Consider the following 26,261-nt stretch of genomic DNA (forward strand, 5'->3'; position numbering starts at 1 on the left):
ACAGACTCTGTCCTGCTCATGAACCCAAACCCCTGAGCAGCAGATCACAGGGTACAGCTCACAGGAGTCTGGTCCATGGCACCTGGAGAGGGACCCTGGTGCTACAGTTCTGCTGCATAAAGGTGGGTGATTTGGCTCTTCCCTCTGGAGAAGAGGCGTGGGGAGGGTCACATCAGCTCACGTGGACCCAACACAATTTCCCAGCTCTCACTCGGACAATGCAGACAACACCCAAGGCACAGCAGCTGCCAAGAGAAGCACCAAGGTGCTCCTCACATGAAAGAGGACAGAAACCACCCACTGGTCAGCAATGGGGCTCATTTATTGTCTCATGAAAATGAGTGACAAACAGCTGCAGTAACGTCAGCAGAACCAAAGCTTTGCCCAGGGCCCGAGCTCTGAGCGCAGGGCTCCCTGCTGCACTGGGTGGCACTGGGAGGGTTTGTGATGGAGTCAATGGATTTGGGAGATCCCTGAGCTGCAGGGAGTGGATTTGAGGCTGTTCCCAGTGGCCTATGTCCTCCTGATGCCACCATCCCACAATGCTGATTTCTGTTTCCTCCTTCTATACCAGCTGCCTGCCCTTAAAATAGGAGGAGGCACATGCAGTCCCCAAAATGGCTACACTGTGTGTGGGACATGTACCCAGAACCAAGAGCCTCTTCCAGGAGTGAGGTTTGGGGGCAATGAGGCAATCAGACCCCATTTTCACCATGTCTGAGACCAGGAGCCAGGTGACTACAGACAGGAGTGCTCCAGGTGTGCTGTGCTGTGTGAAGGGGGGGTGGCAAAGGTGGAGGGGGCCCAGTGTGCCCTTGGGTGCCTTGGCTGGGTGCTGCTGAGCAACCTGAGGCAGAGCACATGGGTTTTTCTGGGAACTGTTTGGGTTTGGCTGCTGTGGGTTTCAGAGACCCCTTGTGAGACACTGTGGGTCAGACTGAAGCACTGAGCATCCCCAGCTCCTGGTCTTGGCTGGAAGTGAGGGTTGTGTCCAACCCATGAGGCTCCCAGTGAATGAGTGGGGATTCCCAAAATAGAGGTGGTCCAAAACTCAGGTGTACACATGGATTCGGTGCTTTTGATGGCGTATGACACCAGCTCATTTCCAGGGGTGTGTGGGACCTGCAGAGAGCCCTAGAGGACAAGGCCTGGGGTTCCTGTGGGTGGCCATGTCATCGCAGTTGGCCATTTCCAGCAGTTGCCACAGAGCAATGGCTTTGGTTAAGACGTCTCTGCCTTGAGAAGACACACTTGGCTTCGCTGCAGGCTCCTCCTGGCTGGTGATGCTGCAGTGTGAGGAGGAGGAGGAGGATTTCCCTGATCCACTTCCTGAGGCAGTGGGGCTCTCTCCCAGACAGTTCCTAGCAGAAGTGAGACTCACACAGGGATTGTCTCCCCCCATGGCCAGCCCTGAGTGTCTGGAGCTCAGTCAGAGCCCTTCTAGGCCAGGGGCAGCTGGCAGAGCGGTGCCTGTTGCCTGGGCAGGTATGAGAGGGATGAGGGTAGACAGGTTGTACTGGTGCTTTTCAGGGAGCAGTGTGTGTCACCTTGCTGGCCCCTCGGCACTGGTGTTGGCCCTCGGCGTGTGCTGTGGGGCTGTTCCCACGGCTGCTCTGAGGAGGTTTATAAGTGAGATGTGTAGGGCGGTGTGGGTGGGGAGGGGAAGAAGGTTATCCGGAGGCTGCTGCCGGACAGATCTTGGCTCTCTGAAGTTATCAGCATCTCACTGTCATTGAGGCAGGGACAGTGCTCAGAGAAGCCCCTCTCCTTCCCCCTAGTGCCCACCCTTTGCTGGCAGGGGATGAGCGTCATGGAGGGGAAGCTGTAGCTGTCAAGGATGGGGCGCACTCCCAGGGAATCAGGGGTATCAAAGATGTGGTCGATGTCGGAGAAGTTCACCAGTGCCTGGGTGGAGTCATAGGAGCTTTTCTCCATGTCATCAGCCCTGCAGGACTGGGGGAAGCTGCCCTTGTCCTGCCCTTTCTGCCTCAGCAGGCGGAAGTCATCTCTGAAGTGGGGGTTGAAGAGCAGGTAGAGCAAGGGGTTGAGGCAGGCGGGCAGGGGCAGGACCACAAGGAAGACGGACTTGATGACCTCTGGGGTGATAAGGAAGAGATTGAGAGTAGAGGAGAAGGTGAGGAAGGCCACTGGGCAGTAGAGGAGGCAGTTGGTGAAGATCAGCCAGGCCACATGCTTGACCATGGCGCAGTCCCAGACAGCGCTGAACTCCCCCTTCAGCAGGTTGCAGTAGAGTCGGATGTAGGTGCCGGTGATAGTCAGGAAACAGAGCATGTTTGTCATCACCAAGGCCACAGGGAAGCCCAGGGTGGCGGGTTTCCCCTCTGGGATGGGGTATGGGAGGCAGAGAGGGGATGCTCCGTATTCCCCAATGGAGAAGAGAGGCAGAACGGCAGCCACAGAGGACAGCAACAGGCAGCAACAGGCAGCAGCCTTGACCTTGCCTAGGGAGGGGGACTTCCCATAGCCCCGCACGCAGGAGGCTGAGAGGCTGCACTGCACAGCAGCCAGGGTGAGCAGGAAGATGGCAGCCTGGGAGGCCAACACGGACAGGAACCCTGTCACCCTGCAGCCCGCACCCGTCTCCCATCTGGCGCCATATCTGGCAAAGTGGCCGTAGGTGAGGGTGTCCACGAGGGCCAGCATGCTGCAGGAGATGCCCGTCAGCATGTTGGCCCCAGCGATGGAGCCCACGAGGAACTTCACCGGGGAGAGGTAGCTGGGGGAAGCAAAGACAGCCAGGATGACCAGCCCGTTGCAGAGCACCGAGACCAGAACGATGACCCAGACTCCCAGGCGGATGATCCAGCTCTCAAACAGGTGATCACAGGGCTTGAAGGGACCTGGAAGACAAACCCCAAGTTACACCCAGCAGACACTGCTTCTCTCCAGTGGTGCTGCTCGGAGTGGGGGCCAAGTCCCCACCAGCCACGTGAGGGCTGAGGGCTGCCGAGGAAAATACGACATTGTCCACCCTCCTCCTCAGCTGCCTCTTGGCTCTCCCCTGCGCTCCTGAACCCACACTGGAGTGCCTCTGGTATCCTCTTAGATCTTGTCTAGGGCAGAAAAAAGATGCAGGGAGAAGTTGAAATGAAATGTGAGAAACAAGGAACTTGATCAGAGCTCCCAAAATGTAAGAAGGTTGTGACTCCAGACTGACCCGCACTCCTGGTGTTGGGCTGGCATTTGGGCCCCTCTACCATTACCTGCTCCTTCTCATGTTCCCCCTTAGTGGTGTGGAGATCTGTCAGGATGCTGTATCCTGCTCTGGCATTGCCAGCCTCTCTCTGTACACTCAAGACCTTGCCTAAGAGGTGTCTGACTGTTTCTGTGTGAATGGCCTCTGCACAGAGGGGATGAGCACCATGAGGTGAAGTGTCTGGGAATGAGGGAGAGAGGGAGGGAGCTGGCGTGGCAGGGGAGGAATGGAGGGGTCTGGGCAGGCAAAACATGGAAGGATATCAGGAGAAAGAAAGAACAGAAGTGGATGGAAGGGGGAGTGAGTAAGGGAAGGTCATGGAGGGGTAAAAAGAGGACTGGTGTGGAAGCTGTTTGCCAAAGAAAAAAGAAGAGAGTGGGGAAAGAGAGAGTGGGCAATGGCATACAATTGCCTCTGGGAGGGATTGGGATGTTTCAGTGAGGGGCTCAGCAAAAACAAAAACAGGATGGTAGAAGTTTTAGGTGGTAGAGAGCAAATGAAATTAGAGGAAATGGAGAAATTGTTCTCATCTCAACGGAGGTGATGCTCAGAGTGCCAGGCAGCAGGACATGCCATCAGACAAAATCTTGTTCCTTTTGCTACAAACTCAGTGGAATGATTGGTGGAAACTCTGTCCCTGCCAGCGTCCCACAGCAGGCTGGCAGGGACCAGACCTCTCCAGCCTCCAGCTGTGCTTGTGTAGGACCTCACTGAGCTATGAACAGGGACAAAATCAGAAGGCAACTTCCTCGAGCCCCAGCCAGCATGTGCAGTCCAGTGCCTCCCTGCTCTCCCTCCCTCAGGAAACAGAGCGAAGTGTCCCTGCAGTTTGCAGTGCCACAGGTATGATCAGGACATCAAGAACAAGGCCTTGCCATGCAATATTCCAGGCTGGCTGAGACAAAGCCAAGTGTAAGCCGTGCAAGGGACTTTTGGAGAGCCAGATCTGAGTGCAGCAGGTCAGTGGATGGAGGAGCTGGTGATACCTGGGGTTCTAGATCAGGCTTATCCTGACCGGGCCTCTCCTCATAGGAGGGCAGCTACATCCAACGGGGAGATGGAAACTTCTCATCTGTCCCCCATTTGGCCTGAGCCCAACCTATCAGGCTTCTGATCTGAAAGGTTGTGGGGGATCCTGGGGATTTAGAGAAGCTCAAAGGATCTCAACTCTGTTCAAAGGGTTTCCCTGGCTGCTCACCGGGGCTTGGTGTGCACTGAATAGTGGGGTGCAGCTTTGATTCCTCAAGGTCCAACTGAAGATCATCTGCATCTAGGTCATCTGGGGAGAAAAGAACAAGAAATGGTGCTCAGAGAAGAACAAATAGAACCATCAGAGCTAACTGGGCCAGGAGCTTTTCCTGCTGCCTGTCCTCCACACAGGCCTTCCCAGCCAGTTCCCAGCCTGCAAGTTCAAAGTAGCTGCTGGTGTAAAATTTGTCCCCTGCAGTCACTGCTGTAGAGGGAGAAGATCTTGTAAACGTTGGTGGGTTGCAGTGTAGCCAACCCCTCTGTTTTTAGGTTACTCCCCATATTTGAAGTGTAAGGGCCCCAGATCCCAGAGCTGTGTGACTGCGGTTCCCTCCTCCCAGCAAGCTTTATTAAAAGTAAATAAATACTCCAGCCTGTGTGGTTACAGAACACAAAGCCTTCAAATGCATCTTCTCCATGGGAGCTTTCTGGGCAGGCCTTGTCCAATGTTTGTTCATCAACGGGGCTTTTGGGGCTTTGTTTAGAGGGAGCCATCAGCCTCTTCTTGCAGCACAAATTTTTCGTCAGCAGTCACCACCGCCAAACGGTTCAGCAGCAAAGAGACAAGGGAACACAACATTTATTGCTTTATTTTATGCCCTGTAAAATCTTGGGACTGTTTTTAATCGTGGATGTTCCCAGGATTTGCTGAAGGCAGAGTGGTTGCCTGTGGCTGCAGACTCTGCATCCGTGGGGCTTGTGCAGCCAGGCTGCGGAGCCCAGCCCTGCACCAGCGTCTCTGTCATGCTGGCAGTGGCACCCCGAGCCAGGCTGGGGCTAGCTGAGGGTCAGGCAGAGACCCCCTGGCTGAGGGAGAAGCTGCTGGAAGGGAATGGGGCCAAGCCCTCAGCTGTGTTTTCAGTGTAGGTCATCACCAAGGCGTATGGCATCCTCTCAGTCTAATCCACGACGTGCTTTTCTGCTTTGTTCTTGTTCCTCTCCCCAAGGTTCCGCTGACTGACAGCACTGGGACACAGTGAGGATAGCTGCTGTCCTGCTGCCCCGTTCCCACCCATGGCACCAGCACAGCCTTCAGCTCCCAGTGGAGATCTTTGGAGGGCTTTCTGCCAGTGGGAGGAAAGGGAAAGGATGTGGTTTTGTTCTTGCTACAGCCTGGTAGACAGAGAGCTGGATCTATGGGATGAACTCTCTCTTGGATGAATGGACTGATGCTGGAGCCCAGGTGTGCACCTGGCAGCTCAGACACTGGCCAGGAAGGCAAATTTCCACAGCGCTGAAGATAAGGTTGACCTGAGTGGAATTGTCTAATCTGTTTAGAAGTGGTGCCTCTCATGAGCTCTGCTCTCTGCCTGTGTTTGTAAATGTGACTGGGATTATTTGATTAAAGGATGATGACAAATAACGTGCTATCTTTAGTGCCTCCTGACAAGCTTCATGGCTTTCTCAGTTTCAGGGAGCTTTGGAAAAAAAAGTCATTTTTAAAATCTGTCTGCGTAAGAATTGAAATATTACTGCTGCTTTGGATCCTGGCAAGGAACAACTCACAGTGGGATGGAAAAATATTTCATCCTTGTATTTTATAGTCTTATAAATCTCCAGTGTCTTTTCCAGCCACAGTGCGGAGGCTGTGATGTGCAGTCACGATACCCGAATAAAACAGACACGGGCTCGCTCTCTCTGTGCTCTGCTGAGACCCAGCCCTTGGGAAAGTGTAACCTGTGCCATCCATTTTCTCCTCAAAGCCTGGTTTTAAGCCCAGGTTAAACATTTTCATGAGGTGAAGGAAGATCTTTTGTTTTGCCTGGACTACTAAGCCTGCTGGGAATTACAAAGCAATCCTTAGTCAGCACAGCGGGATTCAAAGTGCAAAATGTACCTCTCTCTGCTAGAAACCAGTCCTTCTCCAGCCTGGGAACTGTGGAGAAAGGAAAATGGCTGTTGTGTCCTAGCAAGGCAGGCTGTATTGATTTTGAAGAAGCTGTTATTTATTTGAATTTTGCTGAGGCGCCTCCACTTTCTGAGGTCTTATGGAAAAAAACCACTTTGCCAGTAGTGCCCTTTCCACGAGAAAGGAGTTGCCTGTACCAGAAGTCAAGTGAGAGGAAGAGGAGCAGAATTTCTGGAGAAGGGATAGAACAGAAAACAGTGGGCTGAATGCTTTTCCCCCTTAGTCCTGTCTGTCTCAGCCAGGGCAGTCCCCAGGGTTCGCAGGGACCTGCCCTCTCCTCGGCGTAAGGGCACGAGTGGCTGCAAGGGGCCTGGGCAGATCCTATTTTGGGTCTGGAGTAGCCTTCTTGAATGACAGAAGTAGGAAAAGTGTATATCTAAGGGCCCTCCACGGTTTGCCACATGGTTGCAGAAGTTCATTAGTACTTTACAAGCTGTTGGAGGCGCTGGGCTGGGGGAAGCAGTGTCCTGCTGCCGAGGATCCGCGTACAGGTGCGCTCCCTTCTCACACCCACAGCTTTGTTCCATCACTGCAAACACGTGCTTGTCAGTGAATGCATCCCTCTCCATCCTCAAACCAGAGGTCCCAAAGGGAGGTGCTGGGGGTGTGGTGGAAGTGCCCCAGGGCACTTTTCCTGCCCTCCTCCGCAGCCACTCTTAGGAGCTGCTGGGGACTGCTGGGGGCTGTCCTGGTGACAGGCCCTTGAGCCATCTTTGGGATCCTGCTCAGCCACAGGGGATGGACTTGGGACAGGGGTGTCTGCTCAACACTGCCAGTTGTAATCCAAAGAGGCTGAGACAGCTGGGATTGCCCAGCCTGGAGAAGAGAAGGCCCCAGGACTTAGAGACCCTTCCAGTGCCTAAAGGGGGTCCGAGAGAGCTGGAGAGAAGCTGTGGCTGCCCCATCCCTGGAAGTGTCCAAGGTGAGCCTGGATGGGGCTTGGAGCAACCTGGGAGAGTGGAAGGTGTCCCTGCCCGTGGCAGGGGTGGAATGAGAAGAGCTTTAAGGCTCTTCCCAAACCCAAACCATTCTACAATTCTATGATATCCCAAACACTGAAAGTGCTGGAAATGAGACCTTAAACATCTGTTTTGACAAGGTGACAGAATGATGAGACATGCACTGACCACACTACTTTGGGCCTCAAGTGGCTGTTACTCAGATGCAAATGGACATACCTGGGTGGTGTGGGGTGGGTTCCCAGGCATCCAGGGCCCTGGAAGGATGGGGAAGAGCTGATCTGGCCCTGGGGTCTGTGGCACCACATGTGCTCTGTGTCTGTGTGCTCCCGTGGTCCCTCAGGTGCAGGGCTTGGCTGGGGCATGGGTGCTGGATATGGGAGCAGGAGAGGCTGCAGGAGCCGCTGCTGGGCAGGGCAGGGCTGGGCACTGGGGAGCCTTTTCTTATCCCTACATGGGCTGCCTGGGACCAGCTGCCTTTCACTACCCAGCTGGAGGTTCCGTGGATTTGTTTGGGAAGGACTGGAAGCAATGCACAAGGCTGAGAGTGATGCCTTAGGTTTTAACTTTTAACTTTTTCAAATCCTGCACTGCCTGGTGTGTAACTCTGAAGTTTCTTGTGGCCTGTTAGCTGCTGTTTGCTCATGCTGGTCAGATATAACAAACCTCTCTAGGTTTCCACCTCAAGGACACCAGGCCACAAAATGTGTAAACTAAAAAGCCTCTGAAGGGGGGGAAAATTGGGGTAATTACATCGTGAACTGAGGTTATAATTGGAGAATTAATCCTGATATGCAAATGAACCAAACTTATAAAAGTGTGAAGAACCCGTGACCCAGGGTCCATCTTGGGTGTAGCCTTTTGACTGCCCAGGGTGTGCCTTTGAAGGCCCTTCAAATAAATACCTACCTTTATTCCCTTATTCTTGTCTAATCTCTGTGTTTCAGGTGGCCACCTCAGGCATCAAGAGGACAGAGCTGTCTGGAGGTGTTCCCTGTCCCTCTCACAAATTCTCTCACAGCATCTGAGTGCCCTGACAAGCCTGGCTGGACCCTGCTGCGACACAGCCCCGAGGTATTTTCTCTTAAGCAGACCACTTTCCCTCTTGCATGAAAGGAATGTTTGGGAGCTTTTCTCCTCTTTAATGAGGAAGTGTTACAAGGTTCATATAACCCAGCTAAATGCCACCAGTGGCCATTGGAAAGGAAGCACAGGGAACAGAAATAAAGCAATGATTAAGTAAAACAGCAATATCACAAACCCCTTATCAGCAAGAGCAGACCCTGTTGCTGGAGGTCTGGAGAGTCATCTGCAAAAGCTGCACATCATAAGGAATGATGTTCCTTGTGCATTTCATGTTTGCACCTCTGTGCTTTGATATTTCAAAACAGATCTGGTGCTTTAGTGTCTGAAAGTGGGAGCCTTAACGAGCTGCAAGTAGTCTCATTTGGCACGTCTTAGAGTCAGTCAGGATTCCCCTCGGGTCCCAGCATCTCATGAACACACCACCCGTGAGGCTGAGAGTGGCCTGGAGGCCTGGAACCCTGTAGTAGGTTTTGGTCTGCTGACAGGGCCAGGTGAGAGCATCCTTTGGGACATCAAAGACTTTGGTACCGAGCAAAAGCAGATTTGTGGCCCCTTGTCACAAACCAGATCTTTCCACAAATGCTATAACTTGCTGGGCAAACCCCACAACTATCTGCACCAGGACTGCTATGTTATGGGCTGCATTAATGATGGAAAAAGTGGCCTGGCTCAGAATAAAATCCTGCAGCAATGACTGTAACATGACTCCTCTGTACTGTCTGGCCAGTGTTACCACCAAGTCTACCATGCTTCCTGGAGCCACATCATGCCAGCAGGAATCACATTTGCTACCCTCTGGCTGGACTCTTTGCATGTCTAAAGCTTATTCTCAGGCTGTGAAGGATCAGGGCAGGAGCAGGAGCACAGGGCTTGTGGGTCACTTGCTGGCTGTGTCATGAAGTGTCTCAGTCATCCTGCCCATAACGCAGCATCCAACGGCTCTGGGTCAGTATCTGCCTCCAGATCCAGTCCTGCCTGCTCAGGATGTGGGAGGACACAGCAGAGCTCCCAGCTGTGGCTGGATGCTCAGTGCTCCTGGGAGCAGATGGGTCAGGGGCTCTCCAGGGACACAGCCCTCTCTCCATCTACTGTGTGGATTTGCCTACAGGGTGTCTCAGACCTTGGAAGTGCACTGTGTGTACACAGATATATAAATAGATGCAGCGCCCAGGCTGTGTCCTGAAATGCTGTTTCCACTCTCCAGCAGTTACAGAGGAAGCAAAGGGGCTCATGCTTTTCTTTACGTTATTCTGCGATTCTCTTGCAAAGGGATCACACCAGCCTTGTGCTGGAGCTGCTGCTGTGCTGTGGGGCTGGGAGTGCAGGGGTGCCTTGCACTCTCTGCTGGCCTCCTGGAACTGGCCTCATTCAGTCTGTGCAGAGCTGCACTTTGGAGCACAGAATAAATTGACTCCTGGACAGAAAGTGCTGTTTGACCATGGAGCTCCTTCACTGCCTTGGCCAGTCCCTGTGCTGTGTTCCCCAAATGTGTCCTGCTGTCACACCTAACCCCGACCTTCGCCATAACACCAGGGGTGTGTACAAAAGTAGCACATACACAGCTCTCTCTACCTCCAGCCAGCTGAATATTCCAGGTCTTTGAGTTCATTCTCTTACCCAGATTAATCCCAGGGTCCTTCCTCTAGATGATGTATCAACGAAGACTGATGCTAAGGGGTCCACATTGCCCAGAAGTCTAATGACCAAGCCCAGTTGTCCCAGGTAGCCTCAGCCACCTTCCAGTGCCTTGGGCAGCCTCCCTCCATAGCCAGCAAGGCCAAACTGATGAACATGCCCATGTTGTGGAGGACTGCCAGGTCCTTTGGTTACATTGTGAAGGTTTGGATGTGCCAGATATACTCTTTCTTCCACGTGGGATCACCAAATGAAGCCCATTCAAAGCAATGGGCCACCTGTGCTGAAGAAGGCTCAGCCTGCCTTCCCTGAGGCAGGTGTCACCTCTGACAGTGGCACCACTCCTGCACATGCAGGATTGCACCCGAACTCGCAGCCCTGCCCAGGGACTGGTCACCGTCCAGCCCTGTTTACTCACAGTGGTTATCAGCATGACCGGGAAACAATTCTGAGGTCCTCTTGTGGGGATCCTCCTCCTCAGGGCTCATGTCTTCTGCCTCCCACTGGCTGGACACCCTGAAGAAGCTGTTGCAGCTCCCGTAGGCACAGCACTGGTAGGCGTACGGCACCTCCAGGACTCTGCACAGAAAAAAGCAGAACTTTAAAGTGTGTCCCCTCCGTGACCTGACTTTCCATTGCTTTACACTTTTTGCTTAGCTCCTTCAGTTGTTCAAAGATGAAACTCATCTATACAGAGTCACAAAATATTCTGAGTTGGAAGGGACCCACAAGGATCATCATGTCCAGCTCTGAACTGAATGGCCCATACAGGGATCACACCCACAACGCTGGTGCTATTAGCATCGTACTCTAACCAGCTGAGCTAACCTCAGAGTCAAAAAAATGTGGAACACTCCACGAATTTCTGTGATGTCCTTGCACAGGAGCCATGCTGATCTTCTCTGTATCCTTCCGGTTTTGGTACATGTGCTGCTGGCATGACAAAAGCTGGTCTGTAGGGTGATGGTTACAGTGGAGAGGGAGTTTGCTTTGGTGAAGGACTCCGTGTAGGACAGGGTGTGGACCCAGGGCACCCCATAGTGTCTCTGCACTGACCCACTTCTGGTGCTTAAGACATCGTCAGTCAATAAAATGTTGTTAAACACCAGGTTTGGAAACTGCTCTAAAGTTCCCAGATAGTTCCTTCTCCTGGTTCCAGCCAGAACAGGGTTAATTTTTGCAGCAGGGAGGGAGCATGGCCAGGACCCGGAGGTTATTCTGTACTCGTTGCTGGGGGCTGGGGGAAAGGGAGTCTCTTCTGGGGAGAAGGGAGCAAATGTGATGGGGGAGCCATCTGGTACTCGTTTGTTGTTGGGGGCCTTTCCATGTAAATAATTTTCTTTTCTTATACTTCTTGTTACTAATATTTTTGCTATTACTGTTTGCATCTTATCTCACTGCTGTTTCCAGTAAATTGTTCTTATCTCAACCTGTGATCTTGGCCTTTTGTGCCTCCCGTTGGGGAGGAGTGAGTGGTGCATGGTTTTAGCGGGAATACTAAATTGGAGAATACCATTCCTAAACCACCACACTCCTAAAAACCCTTCTGCTGTTCTCCTCAGACTAAACCACTCCCTCTCTCCAATATGCCATGTGTTGCTGTGACCCAGCCCACTGCGGGGCTGGGGCAGCGTGATGCCAATCAATCCCAGCCCATCCCCTGGATCGAGTTCCCCAAGAGGCAGACTCAGAGGGTGGGTCCAGGGGCGGCTCAGAAGCCTAAGCTGCACCCCCTGGGCGGTGCCCGGGTCCAAGCCACCTCCCCCGGTTCGGGAAAATTCTCGGTTACTCGGTCATTCATTGGTTCTGTTATAACTCCCGCCTCTCAGTCTCCCCCAGTGGTTCTTGTTAAGTTGTATCCTCCCCCTGGCTTGTAACTCATTGGTTGTTTTCCCCTTTCACCGGGGTTTTCAAACTCCCTATAAAACTGAGGAAAAGCCTCAGGGGACCATCCCATTGCATTCCATCCCTTCCGAGCTTGTTTGGGTAGCAAAACTTCTAACAATAAACCTGTTAGGAGCCAGACCCGAACAGCCTCTCTCTTCCTGTGTCTCCGAGCTAACGTGAGCCGATCCCATCGGCTCCTGCCGTGTTCCCTCTGCAAAGAAGCCAGCGAGCGAGCCCAGCCAGCAGCTCTTTTCCTGATGCCGAAGTTGCTTCAGCAATGCACAGAAGTAACACAGCTGGACTGTCTCTGACCTGGGGCACGCCAGAGTTGGTGCCTTGAGCACAAGTACTGTGTTAGCCATGTACAATCTTCAATTTTTACCACAAGGCCGTGTTTTGCCAGGCATCCTTTGTTTCCTTCAAGGGGAGAAGCTTCCCTAGAGCAAGGCTCCCCTTGCTTGTTGTTGAGGGTTGGAGAGGCACCTTCAAACTCCAGTTCCAGGAGTCCCAGCTCAGGCAGGAAGTCTCAGGTCTCCCAAAGTGAAGCAAGTTATTTAAATATGTCTGATTTCTACTTGAAAGTTGAATTGTTAGTCGCTAATTACAGCATGTATTACAAGGTTAATTCAACAGCAGCTGAGCATCATCTGGACGCAATACCAGGCTGTCTGTCAGCAGCTGCGTTTTGGGCTTTGCTGGAAATCAGGGAGACTGCTGATGAAGGCAAAGGAACCTCAGGTTTTCCAGACAATTAAGGTCTTCTGACAAGATCAGTAAATGTGGTAAAACTCTATAATCTAAAAATATGCTTTTGTTTTATGTTCCCAAACATTTCTGGCTGAGCCCTGGGAGGGTCTGGAAAGTCTGTATACAAGCTTGTTTCCTGTTATAAGCTCCAAATTAGATCCTATTACTGAAAGGTGGTAGGGAGGTGCAGATGCTCCCAGCAAGGCTAAGAACTGCTCTCAGATGACTCCTCCAGACATATGCCCCAGGAGCAGGGCTACTTAATGGCAGTACCCCAAAATTTAGGGAATGTTAATGGGTCCATTGCCTGGCATGGCTCAATGAAGCACTGCTGCTGGCTCAGGTTGTCTTGTACAAATCCAAACTGGCTCAAGAGATGCCAATGGAACGAATTTAGAGGAGAAACACCCTGGAAGTGCTGAACTTGACCCACCATGCACAAGGGACTGCCTGTTGGAGCGGGTCTGGAGGAGACCATGGAGATGCTCTGAGGGCTGGAGCCCCTCTGCTCTGGACCCAGGCTGGGAGAGCTGGGGGTGTTCAGCCTGGAGAAGAGAAGGCTCCAGGGAGACCTCAGGGCCCCTTCCAGTGCCTAAAGGGGTTTGGCACTTGTGAGGCTGCAGCTTGAGTCCTGTTTCCAGTTCTGGACCCTTCACTTCAAGAAAGACATTGAAGGGCTGGAGTCAGTCCAGAAAAGGGAAATGGAGCTGGGGAAGGGCTGGAGAGTAAATCATACGGAGAGTGGCTGAGGGGGCTCAGCCTGGAGAAAAGGAAGCTCAAGGGATCCCCCATCAGCAGGGACCTCCTCCCTCCCTACAACTGATGATTGTAACAAGGTGGGGGTTGGTCTCTTCTCCCAGGCACTAAGCAGCAGGGCGAGAGGAAATGGCCTCAAACTATGCCAGGGGAGACTCATGTTGGAATCAGGAGGAATTCCTTCAAGGAAGGGCTTGTTAGACATTGGAAGGGACTGCCCAGGGAGGTTTGGAGTCCCCATCCTGGGCGGTGTTCAAGGAACGACTGGAGGTGGCACTCAGTGCTCTGGGCTGGTGACAAGGTGGGGATGGGGCACAGGTTGGACTCGATGATCTCAGAGGTCTTTTCCAATATCAGTGACTCTCTGATTCTGTGGTTCTGTGAAGAGAGCTGGAGAGGGACTTTGGACAAGGGCCTGGAGTGACAAGGACAAGGAATCCTCATTTCCTACTGGGAAGGGCAGGGTTTGATGGGATATTGGGAAGAAATTCTTCCCTGTGAGGGTGCTGAGGCCCTGGCACAGGGTGCCCAGAGCAGCTGTGGCTGCCCCATGCCTGGAAATGTTTCAGGCCAGATTGGACGGGACTTGGAGCAACCTGGGATAGTGGAAGGTGTCCCGGCCCACGGCAGGAGGTGGAACAGGATGAGCTTTAATGTTTCTTTCCAACCCACACCATTCTATTGTTCTATGATCTTGGGTGTAGAAAACCCTCCAAAAGCTTCTGGAATCCCCTGCCATTTGGAAACCAGTCATGCAGCAGATCCCAGCTATGAGTTAAAGAAGTCAGAAGAGAGAGCCCTGCAGGCACTGCTGCTGAGGCAGCCTGAAGTGAAGCTCCACACTTCTCCTCAGGCCTGAGCTGTTAAGCCCTGTGTTGGTGCAGTGACCTGTGACCCCAGCCCTGTGTGTAAACTGGAGAACTTTGGGAACCCATCCTGGATGAGTGGGAGCATCAGCTCATGCATTCTTGGCTTGAAGTGAACTCCCTGGGACACTCAAGCAGGAGATGACTTCATCTGAGGGGAATTTGTGTTCTCTGGAGCATGGGTGCCTAAGCCTGAGGGCAGGTGCCACGCTGAGACCCAGGAGCCAAGGAAGGTCAGGAAAGTCTGAGCCTGCAGCACAGCACTGTGCTCTGAGCCTTTTGCAGCCTCTTCTTGATCCGTTTGACCCCTTCAGGCTCCTCATTAATCCATAACAGACAAGACACGGCCACACAAGCAGAGTTTATGGAAGGAAACCTGGATGTCATTAGGTAGGACTGCTTCTGGGAATGTTTTCCATTGAGAGGAGCCCTGAGCTGGGCCTGCTCCATGCTTTCCACTTGTGTGTGTGTGTGTTTGGGGTGGGGGCCTGGGAGCACATCATTGCTCTCCCATGGAACATAATAAAGATGAGATGCGTTAGCAGCAGATGGATCTTTCTCTACCCATGGGCCTGGAAGTGTGGAGAAAGCACGAGATGGAAAAGGAGAGCAGGAGGCTGAGTGCTGTAAGCAAATACAGGCTGTGCTGAACACCAGAAGTGAGAGAGTTGACACTCCAAGTACCTCATTTTGGGGAAACTCTCCTTGGTGAAGGGCTCAGAGAGAGCTGGGTTGCCTTGGAGCTTCAGATGGGTCAGTCCAGCCAAACCATCCAGGGGCAGCGTGACCAGCTGGTTATCAGTCAAGTCCCTGGTGAGGGGAAAGCAGAGAGGGAGACCACGGTCAGGGCTCTGCTGCCAGTGGTATCTCAGCCAAGCAGAGGGCACTGCCTCAACTGCTCCCATGATGTGATGCTGAAATTGGGGCTGGGAGCTGCACTGGGCCAGGAGCCTCTGGAGATAAAGGTATTGAGACTGCAGTCCCTGGGAAAATGAGGGACTGGGGTTAGCGGCCACGCTGAAAGCGCTGTGTGGTATCTCCCTCGCTGTACACATACGTGCCCTACACATTTCTTCCTCCATAACAGGGCAGGAATGGCTGCAGATCCCAGCCCATAAAATACCCAAGAGATAGAGAGAGGCCTGAGAACTGGGCACCCCCCAGCACCAGCACAGATGGTCTGCAGTGACTCTTGCAGAAACAGCCCATCATGCTGATCTTCCTTAAAGGCATCTAAGGCAGCTATGAAAGCATCAGGAATTGGAGGTTTAAGTGTTCAGGGTGAGAGCATCTTGAAGATGGCCCCTCCTGCACTTCATCATCCCTTTATTAATAGTATTAATAGGAAACCTTGGGACTTATTCTGTCCACATTAGTGCTGAGACATGCACCTCAGCACATCAGTCTTCCACCTTCTAAATCCCGGGTGTCCTGGTAGCCCAGGGAGTCAGACTGAGGTCCTCAGACACCTCCTGTCCATGGCCCACTGTGAATAAAATATCCCTGCAACTTACAGCTTGGTGAGGGAGTGCAGGGTCACAAAGGCTTCTGGGTGAATAAATTGGATGTTATTCCAACTCAGGTCTCTGCAAGGCAAGGACACACCAGTAAGAAGAGAGCAGAGCAGGGCAGTGAAGCTGCTGGCACTGGCCTGGCCTTGGTGGGAGCACATGTGGGATCTGTAGCCCCTTGGTCAGCAGCAAGTTCTGTCCCATTGCAGCTCCCCACAGACAACTATGGGTCTGTAGATGGGTGGTTTCTAACAGAGGGCACAAGAATTTGCCTTGCAGGAGCTCCTCTGCTGAGACCAATGGGAAAGGCCCAATGGGAAAGGTTCTTTTCTGGCTTAATTTCTGTAAATTTGGGAATTTTATGCCAATGTGCCAAACAGGTCATGCCTTAGTGCCAGAGCATCCCCAGTGCAGTCACAGTGCTGGATGCAGCAAGGGCAGATCGGGCCAGGAGTCTGGGGAAGGTGATTTTGGAATGTCTCCTGTCATGTACAGGTGTTTTGAATTCACTGAGTCCCCTCAATAAGCTCTGCCTCCAGCCAAGTGAGAGCACTCTACTCCCTCTGTCACCAGTGTCGAGGAAACCAGCAAACTGGGACACATTTCTTGCCCTAAGGCAGACTACAGGACAACCTTCATCTCTGCAGCTCTAAGGGAGCCAAGATACCTGCTCAGATGTGTGTGAAATTGGGTGGGATGAATCCTTCCCAGAGGGACCAGAACATACCCAAAGGCCATGCCAGAGCTTGCTCAGCTGTGTGTGTGTGACTGTGGGCTGGAGCAGCATGCTCACGTTTCCATGAGTGTCTGCAGTGTCACCTGTGACACCTCAGTGTTCCTGGGCAGTTGTAAACATGGTGTACATGACACCCACGGGATCCTAGGAATGCCGGGCTATTAAATGGCACTCACATTGCTGCACCATGGGAAAAGATTCTATGTGATTTAGTTCACTTCCTAGCAGAACAGCAAATAAAGACCGTCAGGGCTCTTCCCAGATGTCACAGAGACAATCATGCCCTTCAGGGCCTTGCCAGCTCTCCAAGGTGCCGAGCACTTAGGAGGTCACTCTGTGTGCATGGGAAGGGCACGGTTGGGTGCACTTGGTACATGGAACACAAGCTTTTGAGTTGTGGGGAGGAACTTTCAAACCAAACAGGATGCTCTGCGTGGATGTTCCAGGAGTGCATGGCCCAGAACCAGCCTGTGTAGCACAAGGGGTGCTGGAGCTCAGGTACACCGGGGTGAATCCCTGCCCTGAGCTCCTCCTGGCATTCAGGAGGCCGGTCTGTGACGTGGGCTCTGCTTTGGCAGAGCTGCGGTGTGTGGTGAGAGCATGTGGGGTGTGGGCACGAGGGGGGCAGGAAAGGAGGGGGGTCTGCAGGCACAGGGGAAGCCAAAAGAATGGTTTGTGCCCTCTTCTTCTCTAAGGCAGAATGGAAGAGGGACTCAACAGAAAAGCCTCCCAGCAGAGACAGAGGCAGCGGGGTTGGGAGCTTCCCACAGCCCATCTGGGTTCACAGTTCCCCCTCCCCAGCATGACCCCAGCTGGTCCCCTGGCAGACAATACTTGCATGGAGCGCAGGGCCATCAGCTGCATGAAGGTGTCTGCTCTAATCTTGTGGATCTTGTTGTGCTGGAGACCACTGGAAAAACAGAAACTGCTTTGAGAAGAGAGCTGAAGGCAGTGTTCCTACTTTATGGAGATCTTTGCTCCGATGCAGCAGATGCAGACTGTCACAGCGGAAGTTGCTGTGCTTGGGAGACCTGCTCTTATTTCAAGAATTAAACAGGATGAGCAGCAAAACCTGTCAGAGCCATTCTCTCCTCCAGGCAGCTCCAGGGCTCAGCCAGCCTCTGCTTTTGATGCCATCATGACTCAGTAAAGAACTGTTGATGTGCAGTGGCCAAAGGTGCCCTGTTAACTCCAAATCCACACTGGTTTCCCACTCTGCTCTGCCCTAAGCCTCCAAACTGCTTTTTCCAGAGGAAAAGCTGAGAGCTTGGAGCCAGTGATCAGCAACCAGCTCTGTGTGACCCTTCAGGAAGGATCACGTGGTGCTGCCCTTTGCCTTGGTGAGAATGAAGGTTTGAGGGCTGAAGGCATCTCAGTGTTTCTTGAAGAAAAATATTGATGTCTTGTAAAATCCACCATCCACATCTGCACATGAAGTGCCTCAGCCCTCCACATCTCCTTTCCAGCTGTCTCCTTCATCCCCTGGGGAAGGGGAAAGAGCAGGGTGAGAGTTTACACAGACTCTGCTGACTGACCTACACACTTCCCAAACCCTCAAGAGACATCCTGGATGCTCCAACCATGCACCTTGTGGGAAAGGCTCAGTTCCTCAGTTTTGTTTTCCCTAACGTGAAACAATGGGGAATATTTATGAAGATTCCTGCAGAATGCCCATCATGAATTCCCAGACCTGCAGAAGCTGTGTCCCCACCTTCTGCAAGGGGAGACAGACACTGCCTGGTGCTCCACCTACAGCAGCTCCCTGGGCATTTTTCAGGTAGTTAACCTGCCTTTAGACTCAGAAATGATCTTGACTCATCTCACACAAGGACCCTCATGTGCTGGCTGTAACGTCTCTGCTGGTATTTGGCCAAGCTCCTGTTCCAAAGGTGGACATTTGAGGCTGGTCCCTTGGTGCCCCACGTCACCAGGCTGGCATCGCTTCTACCTCTAGCCAAGATTTCATGTGGGGGCCACTGGAAGCTCTGGGCACAAATTTGGGGGTCTCACTGACTGGAAGAGGCGGAGTTTGAGCAGAAGGGGTATTGGAGCAAGGTGGTGAAAAATAATTTAGGGGTGTTTAGCTGTGAGGGATGACCTGTGTGGTGCAGGTAAAGGTCTGCACAGCGGCAGTTACAGCAGAGCCATGGCACACCTGAGTGGTTTGTGTGCCAGGTTGTACCACCAGGCACCACCAGACTTGTTCCAAACCATCAGGAATGCTGATGCTTGGTGGGGGTGGGGCTTACAGGACAATAACTTTGGGGTTAAGGGACCAAATACTCATTTTGTGAAAAAATGTTAATTTAAGGTATAATCTGTTTGACTTCAGCCAGAAACTGGGGTTTATTGTGGTTTCCTATTAATGTTAAATCGAATTTGGCATATTATAAAATTTTGTAAGAAGGAACTTAGGCAGAATGTGTGAAACTGCACGTTTGGAATTCTGAACATTTGTCTTTTTTTTGGTGTACTTTCTATGTTTTTCAAATGTTTTCCTGGGGGTACTCTCACAGCTGCCATAAAAGGCAGCAGGGGCTGTGTAACTCTCATTTTCGTGTGGTTTCACAGTGTCCTAACATCCAGTTTGCTAAGGCTGGATGGCTGTCCAGGCTGGGGTGCTGCAGAGAGCAGGGACAACCTCTCCTGTGGGGTTTTTTATGGGGATGTTGCTCCCATACATCTGTTCTTCCAGGCAGCAGAATTCTATAAAAAATCACGGAGTCTATTCTAATTTTTTTAAAGTTTTTTTTGTTTGTTTTTAGTTTTTCTCAAAAAGGCCAAGAACTTGCGTTGTATTTGAAGTGTAGGGCCAGATCTGCAGACACTCTGAGCTGGATGTGAATAACTTTGTCTCAGAGCAACAGTGGTGCCTCTCGGGGCCTGCAGAGGACCCAGTTCAAGTGCTACACCTGAGGAAAGAATCCCCCTTATCTCAGGAGGGGCTGGCTCTGGGCAGGGTGGATAAGAGCTGCTTTGTGCCCATGGCATGGGACCCCTCCTTGAAGCAGAAGACATTTATGGTGGACATTAAACCCCATTCTTGATTAGCTCATAGTGGGACTGGAGTTAGTGAAGTGAATTCAGTGCTGTCACATCCTACTTCTGTTTGAAGTGTCTGAGACCTCTGAAAGGACCTGAGTGAATTCAGCTCCTATGCACAGGGAGTGTATTTTTATTCTGTATGTGCACAAGGGCAAAGAGTGGAGCTCTGGTCCATTTGCACTCCAAACAGTGAGTTGTAATGCCCAACTTTCCCAGTGCTTAGGCAGTTTTGTGTGTGGGAACTGCCCCTCTCCTCAGAACAGCCCTTTTCCCCCCAGAGCACAGTAGGAACGAGCTCCATACTCACAGCTCCTCCAGCTGCTGGCACCGATGGAAACTGGGCAGCTCTTCAATTTGGTTGTGTGACAGCTCTCTGCAGGGGAAGGACAGAACAGGAACGTTGGGACATCAAAAGGCAGTGCCCCTGAGCCCTCCCTTGGAAGGCAGGTACTGCTGGAGAGTGAGGTGACCTCACTTCATTCTGCACAGCTCCACTTTTGGCAACCCCGGTGAGTGGGATCTCCACTCAGCGCCTGATGCTGGCTCTGGGTGTCTCTGTGCAAGGCAAGGGCTGCCCCATGATGTACCCACTCCTCCATCCCCAGCCCAGCTCCCTGCAGCACAGCCTGTGGGCTGATGGAGCTGCTCGTACAGCTGGGCTTGAACTCCTCCCCAGCCTCAGGTCAGCTGTGAAAGCCACCTGTGAAACCACCCAGCTGCGTGCCACTTCTGCCATGCACAGCCCTGCTTTCTGCAGGCACAGCAGAGAGAGATTTCTGCCAGAGCTCCCAGAAGCTGCAGATGTGTCTGCAGGGCCCAGGGAGGTTTTGTCCAGCCAGCTGCTCTCCTCCCTCCTGGCACAGCAAACCCATTGCCCATTGCCTGCTCCCCATTCAGCCTTTCCTGGCTTTCTCCCAAGGTTAGGGAAAGGGTTGTGGCATTAGCAGAGATTGGGTTCAGGACATCCCAGACTGTGAAAACCTCTGGTCCCCGTTCTTTCAGGTGCTGTCACTTGAAAGGAGTTTGCAGCAAACTCCTCTTCCCACTGGTTCATGGCCCAGTGTCATGTCAGCATCTAGAGTAGACTGGCTTGATAGTCAAAGGAAAACCCACCCTGGCACAGCTTAATGAGAATTTATTGAAGCTGAAAGAGGCTGGGTAAGGAGTAACATTTAAACCCAGCTCTTTCCCCCACCAGCAGAGACTGGATTTGTGGTTGTTCAAGGGAAATTTGCCCCAGGGTAAAGTTTTGTATGTGGATTCTCTGCCGACTTTCCAAACTCGGTTTCCATCTTTCTGCCAATAGATTGCTCCTAAAAATATTTCAATTATTTTTTTTGCCAACCCCCTCACCACCAGTTTTCCGTGGCGGAGAGGAGGAGGGAGGGAAAAGCAAGCAAAAGGTTTGTGCTTGGCTCTGGAGGCTGTCAGCCAGTATGGAGAAAGAGCCTTGGCATCAGACACTTGTCCCTGGTCCCTGTGTCAATCCACTGGGCTTGACAGGGCTGTAGCTTAGCTAACAGCCATGGGGGAGAACCAGCCCCAGGAGTTATTTCTGGTTCCTCCAGAGTGAGGGTAACCAAGTGCAGCCCAGAATCTACAAACAGAGCAGCCCCAGTCACTCGTGCTCTGTTGGGAACATACCAGGATGAGGGTGCTGATGGCGTCAAGGGACTTCAGCTCTGCTCAGGGGAGCTTCGCCTATTTCTGCTGGAGAAGGAAGACAAATCTTCCAGAGCTCAAGGACCATTTGGACAACCCTCTCAGGCACAGGGTGGGATTGCTGGGGTGTCCTGTGCAGAGCCAGGAGTTGGACTCAATGATCCTTGTCGGTCCCTTCCAGCTCAGGATGTACCATGACTATAAGAAATCTCCACCCTGAGCAGAAGCTCTGGATGAAAGCAGCAGGATGATGCCAGGTTGATGCCAAAGCTGGGTTCAGCATGGGTGGCATCCCAGGACGGCCGTGACCCTCTACAGCCCCTGTGCAGGGTCCCTGCAGAGAATCCACACTGTGGGGTGAGGCCAGAAGTGCGGCTTTAACTGTGTCATCTGTGGTCAGATGTGTCACAGTCATAGCTCCTATGGCTGCCAAGAGACAGGCAGAGAACAACCCCAGGGTCTGTGGGGACAGAGGGCCAAGGCATTTCAAAGGCAAGAGACATGTAAACATGCACAAACACTGGCCCACATACTCTCTCTCCAAACTCTGAAAGCAATGCAATTAATGTCAGGAAAGCTCACTAGGGAAGAGGAACAAGGAGCAAGGAATGAGGTGGTGTATCCCAATAAAACCCTCCCACGTGGAGAGGGTAGGCACCAAGAACAGGCTCTGCTGTGAGGGTTTGCAAACTGATACCTTGCAAACATAAACAGGGGTTTGGGACCCAAGAGCCTGGGCCAGTCCAAAGGCTGCACTTTCATAGCAAGTCATCCGTTGAGTTGGTCCAGATGTCTAGAGATGAGAGATCTTCCCTACAGGGACAGCTGGAACCAAAAGCCTGTAATCTCCTAAGTTACAAATTGTCTTCTTTTATTTTTGTGTTTTACTCTTGTTTCCAATTTCTGTGATCAAGAATTGACTCCTGTTGCTTTCCTGGAACAAACTTGTTTTCTTTTTCAGCTTGCTTGTATAAAGACTGATGGGAGGCAAGCCTCCTGTTGCCCTAAGGCTGCAAACTTGTACAAATCTGGCTCATGACGCATTTCCTGAGGATGTCTTTGGCTGCAGACATAGTTGGGGATCTCAGGAACCAGGGGTGTGATTCCTGAGATGTTGCAGAATCTTTCTGAGATGTTGATTTCATCATGTACCAAGCTAAAGGAGAAAGCATGACTGCCCCAGCATCATTCAGTGCCTGGCTAAGCAGGCAGAGCCAAAGAAACAGATACTGAGCAAAACCCTGATCTGGCTCTGCTGCCCCTCATGAGGAAATGTGGCCTTGCAGGTCTCCATCAGGTCAGACCTGATCGCTCCTGGGATCCTTCCTCCGGATGATGGCACTTGCTGGAGCTCCAACTGCAATAAGCCAAGGCTGGGCCAGAGGGTGAATGTGATTTCCCCCTTGTTTTTGGTCTAAGAGCTTCAGCATAGCTGGGAGCTCTGAAATGCTGTGGCCATTCTTACCCACCCCCTTTTGTACCCTCTCTACTCTCCTTGCATGGAGGGGGCAGTTCCTACTGGCACAGAGCAAGGAGGATGTGCCTGACTGCAGCCCTGAGACCAGAGCATCATGCTGGGATGAAGCAGCAAGTTCAAGAACAAGCAAGAGCTCAAGGAAGTGATTAAGAAGGTGATGATTTCTGCATGGAAAAGATAATGGGAACAAGAACCACAGGATGGTCTTCCACAGCTGGTCCTCTCCCTGAGCTAGACAAAAGAAAAGCCCAGTTCCTGATGGCATTTTTTAAGGACCAGGCAGGACAGAGACACGTGTTACTCACAGGACTCGGAGGCTGGGCAGCTGCTGGCACATCCTTCTGGGGAGGAAATGGATGCCTGCCCGGGTCAAGGTCCTAGAGGGATGGAGGAGAGAGAAGAAATGGTGTTGCTGGCAGCCAGTGCCCAGACTGTGTGACCCAGAAGCCCAGCTGCCATCCCAGATAGTGGCAGGGGAGACAATATCAATGGGACAATGAAATACCTGGAGTGGATAAAAAGCTGCCTGGCAGTTTTGGAAACAGGCACTGCTGCTGGGCCTGGCTAAGGTGAATGTGCCTATGAAGAGTTCTGGGCCACTGCTGAGTACTGAGTTCACAGCTGTCCTTGGCCTTGTTGGGGCAGGTGGCAGTGCCCTCTGTAGTGGGCTCTGCCATCCCAGTGCCCATTGGCCAGGCTGGACAGGCCTGGAGCCAGGACTGCCTCAGAAGCCTGTGTATGAGGGATGGATGGTGTGTCCCAGTGTCCCCGAGACATGGCATGGCCAGGTCACACCCTGGCCTGGGGTGCTCCCAGTTTGGGCACAGCACAGGAACCAGTGCCCGAGAGAGGAGAACCATGTGAGGCCAGAGGCAGCGTGTCCTCCAAGGCCCTGCTCTCCGGGGCCCGGTGGGGTGAGGAGGGGACCAGAGCAGTTGCAGGAGCCCCAGCGTGGGTGGCAGATGTTCCTGAACTGCACCATGGTGCTGGTCTCAGTATGGGCAGAGACACTGGGGCTCAGCAAAAGCACTGCACTCAGAGGTTCACTCCTTCACAGATGCAGGAGGGAAGGAAGAAAAAAAAAATAAAAAAAAGATTGGAGCACACTCAAGAATACTGAGAGAGCCACTCACGGGGAGGAAAGCTGCGTTCAGGAGCCACAGGGGTGAAACAAAGCAGAAGGGTGAGTGACCAGGGAGAGGCAGAGCTGAATACTGCACAGCACTGGGAAAGTTGTCCTCACTGAAACAGCCTGGACCACCTTGAAGGAGGAAGAGCACAGCTAGCAGGGTAAAAGGGAGAGAGGTGCCACTCACAAAACTTCTAGGCTGGTGGTGCCTTTAAGGTCCGGGAATTCCCTGATGTCCGTTGCTCCATTGAGTGACCTGCAGAGAAATGAGGGTGAGGTGAGGTGGGCAGAGAGCTGGAGGCAAGTGCAACTGCCCAAGGTTCCAGTGCCATCAGCCACAGTGGCAAATCTGCTTCCTCACACCCAGATGTGGTGATCAGAGGCCCAGACCCAGCGTGTCCCTGTGGCTGGAGCAGAAGCCTCGCTCTGTGTGGATACAGCAAGATGGAGCTGGGAACTTCTGTGCAAGGAGGCTTGGCAAGCTCAAAGCCTCTCCCAGCCACTGACATTCTTGGCATGATCTCTACCCAAATTAAATAAAAAAACCCCAAGCAATTACCACGGGGAATGTAAGCAGGGCATCCCACCCAAGCCTCCCCGGGTCTATGCATTTGGATCTAAAGAATGCAGGCCTATTTGAATGATTTATTTTATGTGCCTGGGTGAGGCTTATAAATAGAGATTTATGAGGTTGCCTCTGCCTCTATATTTTTAGTGCTGTGCCACAACAGGTTGGCTGAAAAGCCAGCATGGGGCAGCTGTTGTGGTCCAGGTCGTGCCCAGCCTGTGCTGCTGGCCCTGGGGCAGGCCTAGGGCCAAACATGTGAAGAAAGCACTGCCACTGCTGGCTGCCCAGTGATATGATTTGTGCCACGTTGTTGGGACGTGTTCCTCCACTTCTCCATCTTGTGCAGGAAGGCAGATGCCTTCAGTGTCCATCTGTTTGGGCAACTATGCAACAGCAGCAAAAGCTGTGGCACTTGTGTGTGAGGTCTCTGCTGCTCCTGGCACAGCTGTGGAGACCCTGGAAGGCCTCAGTGCCTGTCAGCTGTGTGGGGAGGAGGAATTAGTGGCTGCCTCCAAAATGCCCTTTTCAAAATTATCCTTCCTCAAAAGAAAACATCTGCAGTGTCTGCTCCTTGGAGCCTTTGGGGCTGGCCAACAGAGTGGCTTCATGGTCCTCTGTTGGCACAGGGGCTCTTGGAAAAAGGGAGGGAGGAGGCCACAAAGGTGCCCAGTACATAGGGCTTGGAGCTTGGATGTTACCTCTCTGAGGATGTGCTTGGTGAACTTACAGAGTGTGGAGCTTTGGCAAGTACTGGAAAGCAGACTGTCCGACAAACTGGATGGGATTGTCATAAAAATGGCTGCAATGGGAAAGAGGAACTCGTCAGAGCCTGCTGCACACAAAGAGAAGATGCTGTTACAGGTCAGGAGCCCCAGAGCTACCAGCAGTAAGCCATGCACGAGGTGCTGCTGTGCTGTGGGCAAATCTTGTTCCCAGATAGCCACAGGCTCTCCCACTGGCCTGTTTCAGCTGGACATTGGTACAACCGAGGTCTCCTGCTGCTCTGAATGGGCCCTTTGGGGTCCTGCTGAAACAGAGGGGCTAGAAAGGTGTAAAGCCTTCCTTCAATCCTACTGAGAAACACCTTGCACAGGAGGACACCTCCTCAGGTCTCACACGCCTACAGCAGCAGCACCTTTCCCCCTTGTCACAGTCAGTGGAGAGAAGTGAGCTCTTCTGGGACGCAGAGAGATATGGGAGGAGTTGAGTCACCTCCTACAAGAAGCACTTCCCCCCACAAACTGTGAGAGACTTGAGATGGGCAGATCCAATGGAGAGATGAACGTTCTGGGTGTGTGGGCCCCCATCATCACTCTGTGGGTGCTGCCCAAGGGAGATGGGGATGAGGCTGGTTGTTCTGGCTGGAGCAGTGAATGGTTTCACCCAGTGTCACCATGGCTTTCCAGATACTGGTATTTCTATAATTTAAGTCCAGTTTGGACAAGCAGAACTTTTGTCACTTGCCACAGTTTTCAGTATCTGTGTGGTTCAGAGAATTATCCAAAAATCACTACCTGTGCCTGGGTCAGAGGAGAAATGAGCAGACAGCTGGGTGTATTCATGTGCAGAGCTTTGTGTCTGCAGGTCTGGGGCAGACACACAAGGGCCTGGTATCCCAGCTCTCTGACACATGCAGCTGCTTTTCTGAACACAAGGAATAAACACCAGCAGATGTCAACCAGGGCTTAGACAGTTTCCATGCAGACCACCTGCATTTTGTTCCTCCCTTGCTATCAGCCTGTGCTGCAGCAAAGTTCAGCTGCAGGGAAAGGAGAACCCACAGCAATTCCAAAAAGGAGCTGAGAAGGAGCAATTTCAGCCTG

General features: G+C 52.4%; 1 protein-coding gene and 1 non-coding gene across 3 annotated transcripts in view; both read right to left on the reverse strand.

The window, feature by feature from the left end:
• Window positions 1–301: 301 nt before the first annotated feature.
• Window positions 302–26,261, reverse strand: part of LGR6 (leucine rich repeat containing G protein-coupled receptor 6) — a 150,903-nt gene continuing 124,943 nt past the window's right edge. For both annotated transcript variants that reach the window (XM_042015971.1, XM_042015970.1), the window contains 10 exons: window positions 25,166–25,237; window positions 24,058–24,126; window positions 23,047–23,118; window positions 19,910–19,975; window positions 17,396–17,467; window positions 15,825–15,896; window positions 14,995–15,120; window positions 10,473–10,633; window positions 4,416–4,496; window positions 302–2,861 (listed from right to left, as the gene is read on the reverse strand). In XM_042015971.1, the coding sequence (XP_041871905.1) occupies window positions 1,624–2,861; window positions 4,416–4,496; window positions 10,473–10,633; window positions 14,995–15,120; window positions 15,825–15,896; window positions 17,396–17,467; window positions 19,910–19,975; window positions 23,047–23,118; window positions 24,058–24,126; window positions 25,166–25,237 (2,029 nt within the window). In that variant the 3' untranslated portion in view covers window positions 302–1,623. The remainder of the gene's footprint in view (window positions 2,862–4,415; window positions 4,497–10,472; window positions 10,634–14,994; window positions 15,121–15,824; window positions 15,897–17,395; window positions 17,468–19,909; window positions 19,976–23,046; window positions 23,119–24,057; window positions 24,127–25,165; window positions 25,238–26,261) is intronic.
• On the reverse strand, window positions 10,894–10,997 carry LOC121658775. Its single transcript, XR_006014035.1, has one exon. It is a non-coding gene; the product is annotated as a U6 spliceosomal RNA (small nuclear RNA).

Source organism: Corvus kubaryi, unplaced genomic scaffold (genome assembly GCF_017639235.1).
Source record: "Corvus kubaryi isolate FWS band 111438036 unplaced genomic scaffold, C.kubaryi_AGA036_p1.0 split3-37355, whole genome shotgun sequence".
Classification (NCBI taxonomy): Eukaryota; Metazoa; Chordata; class Aves; order Passeriformes; family Corvidae; genus Corvus; species Corvus kubaryi.